The sequence below is a fragment of the Gopherus flavomarginatus genome, chromosome 5 (assembly GCF_025201925.1).
Source record: "Gopherus flavomarginatus isolate rGopFla2 chromosome 5, rGopFla2.mat.asm, whole genome shotgun sequence".
Lineage (NCBI taxonomy): Eukaryota > Metazoa > Chordata > Testudines > Testudinidae > Gopherus > Gopherus flavomarginatus.
The window spans coordinates 142,793,518-142,802,730 of record NC_066621.1 but is presented as its reverse complement, the minus strand read 5'-3'; the positions used below and the strand labels follow the sequence as shown (position 1 = coordinate 142,802,730).

Sequence of the window (9,213 nt, the reverse complement as noted above, 5' to 3'; positions counted from 1 at the left end):
AGACTCTGGAAAAATTCCACCATGATTTCAACAGCTTCCACCCCACCATCAACCTCAGCCTGGATCAATCTACACGGGAGGTCCACTTTCTTGACACCACGGTGCAAATAAGTGATGGTCACATTAACACCACCCTATATCGAAAACCCACCGACCGCTATGCCTACCTTCATGCCTCCAGCTTCCATCCCGGGCACATCACACGATCCATTGTCTACAGCCAAGCACTGAGGTACAACCGCATCTGCTCTGACCCCTCAGACAGAGACCAACACCTACAAAATCTCCACCAAGCATTCTCAAAACTACAATACCCACACGAGGAAATAAGGAAACAGATCAACAGAGCCAGACGTGTACCCAGAAGCCTCCTACTGCAAGACAAACCCAAGAAAGAAACCAACAGGACTCCACTGGCCATCACATACAGCCCCCAGCTAAAACCCCTCCAACGCATCATCAAGGATCTACAACCCATCCTGGACAATGATCCCACACTTTCACAGGCCTTGGGTGGCAGACCAATCCTTGCCCACAGACAACCTGCCAACCTGAAACATATTCTCACCAGTAACTGCACACCACACCATAATAACTCTAGCTCAGGAACCAATCCATGCAACAAACCTCGATGCCAACTCTGCCCACATATCTACACCAGCGACACCATCACAGGACCTAACCAGATCAGCCACACCATCACTGGTTCATTCACCTGCACATCCACCAATGTAATATACGCCATCATATGCCAGCAATGCCCCTCTGCTATGTACATCGGCCAAACTGGACAGTCTCTACGGAAAAGGATAAATGGACACAAGTCAGACATTAGGAATGGCAATATACAAAAACCTGTAGGAGAGCACTTCAACCTCCCTGGCCACACTATAGCAGACCTTAAGGTGGCCATCCTGCAGCAAAAAAACTTCAGGACCAGACTTCAAAGAGAAACTGCTGAGCTTCAGTTCATCTGCAAATTTGACACCATCAGCTCAGGATTGAACAAAGACTGTGAATGGCTTGCCAATTACAGAACCAGTTTCTCCTCTCTTGGTTTTCACACCTCAACTGCTAGAACAGGGCCTCATCCTCCCTGATTGAACTGACCTCGTTATCTCTAGCTTGCTTGCTAGCACACATATATATACCTGCCCCTGGATATTTCCATTACATGCATCTGAGGAAGTGGGTATTCACCCACGAAAGCTCATGCTCCAAAACGTCTGTTAGTCTATAAGGTGCCACAGGATCCTTTGCTGCTTTTACAGATCCAGACTAACACGGCTACCCTCTGATACTTAACTACCCATGTGGCTGCCTCTTGAGTGCCAGAATCCCACTGTAAACAAACTTCCCCTGGAGTCAGAGAGCGAATACTTATCCTTCCTGCTACAAGTAGGGTATGTCAATACTAGAAATGCTATGCTGCTACAGCTATGCTGCTGTAGGATAGACGTGTACTACAGTCACTGAATGGGTTCTTCCACTGCTCTAGTACAGGGGCGGGCAAACCTTTTGGCCTGAGAGCCACATCAGGTTTCAGAAATTGTATTTCTGTGCCTCCCCAAACATCCAGGCTGGCCCAGTCCCCATCCCCTATCCAACCCCCCCCTTGCTTCTCACCCCGACAGCCTCCTTGGGACTCCTGCCCCATCCAACGCCCCCGTTCCCTGTCCCTTGACAACTCTCCCGGGATTCCTGCCAAATCCATCTCCCCCTGGTCCCTGTCCCCTGACCACCCCCAGACCCTCCCACCCCTAACTGCCCCCTGCCACCCCACCCAACCCAACCCCCCCTCCTTCCTGACTCCTCCCCCAGGACCGATTAAATCCCCCGTTCCCCACCCTCTGACTTCCCCAACCTCTACCCACATCCCAGCCCCCGACTACCACCCCAAACTCCCCTACCCTCTATCTAACCCCATTCCCTGCCCCCTGCCCACAGCAACGGTGGCTGGAGGTGCTACAGCCACAGCAGCCAGAGCACCAGGACAGGCAGCCATCAAAGGTATCTCCATGCTTTACATTAAAAATATCAGGTCTTGCTTTCCCTATTAGTTCTAGAGGATGTGATCCTGAGACACCAACACTTTGGGTCTCTTGAACAGTCTGAGCTCTGACAGATCCCTGCCTTCCATTTCTGAATCCTTCATCTCCTGCCTAAATCAGGCAACCGGTCCTCAGTAGGCAGCTGTGGTAGATGCTGCCTCCTCTTGTTCTCTCTTGGCTCACTCAGAGCTCCAGGTGAGCTATCTGAGCATGGAACCGGGGTCACAAGGATCCTGCTTTCATCCAGCCATGAATGTGATTTCACTCAAGATGGTTAAAAAAATAAAAAAAAAATAAAAGACAAACTATGCATTGGCTCCCCTACATCCTCCCCATCTTTATTGGCAAGGTCCAGTATAAGTGATTAGCCCCATGTATAAATTGCATTTCTGTAAGAGACCAACAGTTCGGAATTGGAGATCAATGATGAGTTATGGGAGTTACTTTTGCAAATATGGACAGATGCCACAAACCCTTAAAGACGGGAGTAATCCCCAATCCCAATGGGCTACTTCTGTAAGATTATGGGGGGAAATCAGGCCATGTATTTGTCTCACATCGACCAGGAAAAGTTGAAAGAGCATGGCAGGATTTCAACTGACTGCTGTACTCAGCGGTAAGCAGTAGTGGTAGCTGCTTCTGCCTTTCCTCTGGTAAGATTTAAAAGTGAATGATAATAGCCTTCATCACCGAGCGACTAGTTTTGGCAGCAGGTCCACCACATCTTATTTTTATTCAGCCATAACTTATTAAAAATGACTGAAATGGCTGCCCCTTTGGTTTCAAAGGGCACTTGGCTCGACGTTTAAAACACTCAGAAATATTGCTCAGCGTTGCTAAGTCAGGATGTGGAGAGTGTCACAGTAAGGATACAATCGGTGCCGTATTTTAGGGGATGTAAGGGTGTCTCTCTCCCTCTCTGTAAAAGATTACACTAGCAAATGGTGCTGAAACAATTGCTATAGTGGAAGGTCCTGAAGGCGGAAACCATGTACTTAGGTTGTTATTATTCCTTCAAGCCAGGGGGTGCAGCACCCCCCCTTCCCCTCCAGCACTTATGACACCAGCAGAGCTAGAGGAAGCATTTTTAACAGAGGCAGGAACATTTGACAAAACCGATGGCTGGTGAAAAAAGCCAAATCTAGTTTGTTAAAAGTAAAACGTTCAGTTCTCAAAGGCCTGATCCAAAGGCTGTTGGGGTCAATGGACAGACTCACATTGATTTCAGTTGGGCTTTGCATCAGGCCCCAAATAGACGGAAAAAATGGGATTGACTTTTGTTAATACTTTGATTCATTGCTGGAACAGCTCATCACACAATGTTGCATCTGCCATGCACGTTCCATCATGCTGCTTTGTTCAGAAACTTGGACGTGACAGAGGAAGCTGAAACGAAGTTCCACTCCTGTACTGATCAGAGCAGTGAGAGCTCCTTAGGCTGAGCAGGAGAAAATGATGCCTTTTCAGCAGTGTGAGAGAGGATGCAGAATTCAGGCAGGGATAGACCTTAATTCAAAGGATTAAATGGGGGCGAGGCATGTAAAAATCGAGCTGGATTTAAACCTTAAAAATATCCTCACGAATTGCGTCCCAACAACTGCAATGCAACGCAAACCCATCAAATATTCAGAAGGAAGAAAAGAAAGTGATTTTCAGGCCCTAACCCTGCAACTGAATCCACATGAGTGAATCAGTGTGTGAGAAATGGGCGCTCTATGTAGACAACAATATAGTTGTAAGAGACTCCAATCATGCTTGTTACTATGTAGTAATATGATCCTTCATGCCATTATAAGGGCAGTGTAAGATCAATAGTTTAATTCTCCAAATATTTTCCCATATCTTAAAATTAATTCTCAAAAAAACCCAAAAGAATCAGATTTGCCACATGATAAAAGAATGATTTATTAAAGAAATTTTATGATAAAATTATATAAAATAACAATTTATTTTTAAAGACAGCCACAATATCACCTTGGAACAAAATGTACAGATACTGTCTATCATCAAAACAAAATAAATTACCATTCAAAATACAAGAGAAAGAAACAGGGTGGGAGAAATAGGAAATCAAAATTATACACAACATTTCAAGAAGAGTGTGGAAAAAAAAGAGAGACAGTCATTGATCGATTCAAGGTATACAAACGTGTTTCAGTTTTACTCTCATACAGCTTGCATTTGTGTTGCATGCAAATGGAATGATCCAGTGAAGAGTTTAGAACAGCAGAATCGGCAGCATAACAGCAGAGAGTCAGATAGGCACAATTCAGCACAGGGCACATCCAAAGTAAACAGGTAATTAACTTTTTTTTTTGCAAAATCATTACACATATTTGCTGAATTTTAAAAATATCTAGTGTGATCTGCAAAAATGAGGAAAAAACTAGTAGAATCTTGCACTTATATATTTTAAACACTTTTTTCAGTAGGCTGTATGTAAACATTCTGTAAGGTTTTTCTTTATTAAAATATTCAAGGATGACTTAGGCTTTATTCACACTCTCAGCATGAACACAACACGACGGTACTGTAGACACACTTAGGCTCTTGCTCGCAAAGCACTGATGCATTCTCCCAAGAATTTACATTCATTCCATCATCATGAAGTCTCAAGAGTTTAACATTCGAAAACAATCTCAATGAGAGCACAGTTTTCAAGTATAGTAAAAGAACAAGGGCTGGGATTTTCAAAGGCACCTAAGTGTGTTAGCATCCACATCCCGGAAAGGTTTAATCAGAGCTGGGTGCTTAACTTCCTTAGACTTGTTTGAAAATGCCAGCCTAATTTTTTAAATGTAAATACAACAAATATGAAAACAATTTACTGTATGAATGACTATTGGGTCAGTAGAGCACACATCAAGCTCGCTGAAAGCTAACCAACTAAAGGTTGACCCAATGCCTATTAAAGTAAAAAGGAATCTTTCCACTATCTCTAATAGCCATTGGATCAGACCCTAAATGCTTGTGATACTCACATCAGAACTGTACAGACTTTTTATTGTTGTCACAGAATACTGCTAATAAGACCAAACCTTGGCTAATGGTTCATAAGTATGTGGCTTGCTCTTTGGTTTAATTCTAACAGACAAATGCAGAATGTGGTACACTTCAGATTAATTAAGTACCTCAAATATATTTGTTACATTTCAGCACCAAAATGATTACATACCAGGACTGCAATTAAAATAGTCTTGAAAAATTCTCAATAAGAACTTTATGCTGGGAAACAGGTGGTTTTTTAATATCACACTGAACAAATTATTCAAAGTGAAACAAAATCAGGTTGTGCTTTTCCCCGCTCCCAGACTAAAACTTTTAGAGATTCATGACTCCAGCTTTATTTCCAATTGTTTCTTAAAGGTACCATATTTCTGGGTTTACACAACCGGCAATGAAGATATTTGGGTACCAAGAGCAGAGGAACAGCAAAGGGAGAAAATTCATCTCTGATGGGTCACTTCATGAAAGTAGAAACTAGTAAGTTTCCAAGTGAAAGTAAATGGAAGTCACATCAAGGATACGGTGTCAAGAAACAAAACCACTAGAGCATAGCCACGAGGATGGGACAATGTAGTAAAAAGTAGAAACAAATAATAAAATCTGACATTGATGAGTAACTCAAACACACACCTGTCTACTGCAAAACTGTAATTAGTGGACTATGCTGCTGAATCCCTTCAACTCCCAATGAGTTGGAGTCAGGACCTTGCTGGATCGGACCCTCACCGAGGAGACTTTTGAAAACAAATTATCATGTGTCAAGAGCCATACCACTATTTATGATATTAACTAAGGACACAGGCAAGTATTCCAAAAGGATACATTGGAACAATCAGACAGTATTAACATAATATGCAGCCAGAGAAACTTAAAGGCCAGTTCCTAGTTATTTTGCAAAGTAAATTTTACTCCCATCATCATAGTGTTCATAATGAAGTCCAGTATATTCCTCCAAATCTCCACAGGAGTGGATGAGCCATGTTCTCTGTTGGATACATTGGTAGCAAAACTGCACTATTCTCCCCCCCACACACACACACGCAAAACCTTGCAGGCTCGCAGGACATACTAGCATGGCAAACCAGCAAACTCCCCCTTTGGGACTGCTCTTGTTGAAATCAATGGAACACTCCCACTTGGTGGCACCTGAAGCAGAATCCTGCCATTTGCTAGTACACTAAACATGGTGTGAGCAGCCCAGTTATTTAATCATAAATATCTGACACTTTAGCAAAATCCTAGGAGAAAAGGTCAATTAACTGACCCAATTATGAAACCAACCCGAGCCCCGCTTCATGAAGTCAGCACATAAAGAGCAATCAAGCTTGGGAAGCTATTTGCATTAGCAAAATTATACACTGTGTGAGTGCGCAGCAGAATTTAGTTTGCTTATCTCCATCAGTAAGTGTATTTCCCACAACTCTGCACCTACACTTTCGTTTCCTGATCACTGTTTTCCAGTCAAGAGGAATTCATGCAACAGGGACAGATTCCAGTTTGCACACTGCATGCCTCAAACAGACTCTCCAAAAAGCCACTCAAATACTTTGTTTAGAATCTGGCAGCTCACTTGACAGATGGGATATAAAAAGCTAATTTTACAGTATACTCTCAATGCTGCTGCAAAATAATCCTTAGCGTTCCTAAGATTATAATGGAGCAAAAGAGCCATACCAATGCTGCATTGTAACACCAGCAGCTTTACACTGTTGGGTAGGTTCTCAAGAATACAACAGGATGGTGTGTATTCGTGCATAACTGATACGAAAAATCTCATGACAACACAATCAGTCAAGGCAGAGCCACATTTAAGCCATTATTTTGAGAGCTGTAGAGTGAATATTAGTTCACAGCCATTGTGTAATTAAGCTTAGTACATGAGCCAATGAAATAGATGTTTTTCTTAGTAATTGGCTGATCATAGGCAACTTGCTCTTTAGCTCATTCAGGAGAATTTGCAGCTCAATATGAAAGATTATTATTATTATTATTATATTTTCAAAAAAGTTTCAGACAGTGATTAAACTGAAATAATGAGAATTGGCAAGCTCAGCTATCAAAACTGACCTTCTCATTTATATGGCTAATCTACATCTGTAAACTTGAAGCTTTGTGCCTTAAACATGTTCAGAATCTACAACTATATTAGAAATTTTACACCTTCTCAATAGAAAAACAAAGGTTTTGGATTGAAAGCATGATGCACATAGATTCAAAGTGGTTCCTTTCTTCCTTTTTTTTTTTTTCTCCCGAACACTGAAAACAATTTTCATATGATCAAAACAGAGTTCCTTATAGAAACCCACTGTAGTGCACCATTATACTGCTAGGTAAGCAAGCTGATTCCAACAGAACTGTAACGCTCTATTTTTAAAATCAGTACAAAATGTAGCGCCAATCAAAAAAAAGTCCACGTCTTTTTTAAACAGAGCCTTGTTACAACTGAACTACCAGTAACTGAGCATTATAAACAGGCTAATCCCAGAACACTTTAGAGCTTCGGCAGTAGCAAATGGAGGATATGCAAAGCCTGTTTCTTATGGCACATTGGAAGAATTTAAGTGAGTTGTATTGTAAAAATCAGAGTTTGCCTCTATGCTGAATATGTGCTGCTCCACAGTGCTAGTCTTGTTCAAAAGGCATACACAGACTTGCCATTCATCCACACAGCATAGTTTTTTTGTGTGTTTGTGTGTGCATGTGTAATGTGTTAGCAATCTAAACAACTGCTCCATATGAATTGTCCACAACCACTCGGACACAAAACTAACGCCACAGTAAATGACAGTATGATAACAATATAAAATATTGTATCAGATCACGTATTTCTCTCCATCTGGAATGAAATTAGCATCTTGTAGGCTAGAAGATCCACAGTTCGATTTCTGGATGTAATTTCTCATCTGTACTGGTGACAAAATCTCCAATGTGGAGCCAGAATGGTTAGCAGTCCTGACTTTAGTGGTTGTAGACTGTGTAGCAGCAGAGGATGCTTTGTTAGTAGCAACTACATCCAAGTTCCCACTGGGGTCAATGATAGCATTTATAACTGGGGAAGAAGAAAAGAGATAGAAAAATGCATATTAGCAGCACTCAGCGGCATTTCTACAAAGAAACTCTCACCTTCAGAATTCTAGACTACTCTTGTGCCCAGTTAATCACAAACTCCAATCACTCACCAATAAGACATTTTTACATTTTCTTAACCATTAAAATAAAACAAGGGTCAGGCATTGAGCTCATATTATCATCTCTATAGCGTGGCACCTTCCATAATGGATTCAAGTCAACATGAACACTTGCTTAAAAGTAGTATGATATTATGGCATGACTTATTGGCTGAATAGGGCTGTCAGCCATGTGGGGGTCTGAACAACAGAAGCCTTGGCTTGTCCATCTTGTGGTAAAGTCCTAATTATTGTGAATTAATCATTTCCACAGCAATAACTTCAGCATTTCAGATGTCAGTAACTTTCTTATTTTTGCAACACAAGAAAAATCCATCAGGTATATGTCTTCTGTTTGTATATATTGAGAAGCAATGCAGGCACAAAATGCATGAGTGCTTTACATTTACAAAGTTTAAATTGACAAAGCAAATCACAACGAGTTACAATGGTGCTTTATTTTGTACTAGTCATCTACATTTAGGAGAGAAATTGAGAACATTTTGAAAATTACCAACCTTCCAGCTGTTTCTGAACTCTTCGTAGCTCCTTTAGGATAGAGCTGATTTCCTAGAAACAAATACACCCAAAAGATCAGTTAACTAACCAACCAACCAACCATTCAGCTACTTTAGGAATCAAGCCTACATAGAATAAAATCTGATGAAGTGGGCCGTAGCCCACGAAAGCTTGTGCTCAAATAAATCTGTTAGTTTCTAAGGTGCCAGAAGTTCTCCTGCTCTTTCTGCGGATACAGACTACTCTGAAACCTGATAGAATACCTTGTTAGTCTACCTTTTTCTGATTAGGTACGTTCATATTTAGTTCTGAATTTTTTCAAGCTACTGTGTTACTGAGCATCAAAATAACATGCTTATCTGGGCAAACACCCGTGGGATTTGGTTTGCCATATCTGAAAAAGCACTACCAAGCCACTCAGTAAAAATGTGCATTGGACTAGACTTTTTATTTGAGACTCTAGCTGTTGG

General features: G+C 41.5%; 1 protein-coding gene across 2 annotated transcripts in view; it reads right to left on the bottom strand.

Moving 5' to 3' along the window:
• Positions 1 to 3,944: 3,944 nt before the first annotated feature.
• The window catches only part of CEP170B (centrosomal protein 170B), a 93,669-nt gene continuing 88,400 nt past the window's right edge, over positions 3,945 to 9,213 (bottom strand). For both annotated transcript variants that reach the window (XM_050954080.1, XM_050954081.1), the window contains 2 exons: positions 8,743 to 8,794; positions 3,945 to 8,106 (listed from right to left, as the gene is read on the bottom strand). In XM_050954080.1, the coding sequence (XP_050810037.1) occupies positions 7,871 to 8,106; positions 8,743 to 8,794 (288 nt within the window). In that variant the 3' untranslated portion in view covers positions 3,945 to 7,870. The remainder of the gene's footprint in view (positions 8,107 to 8,742; positions 8,795 to 9,213) is intronic.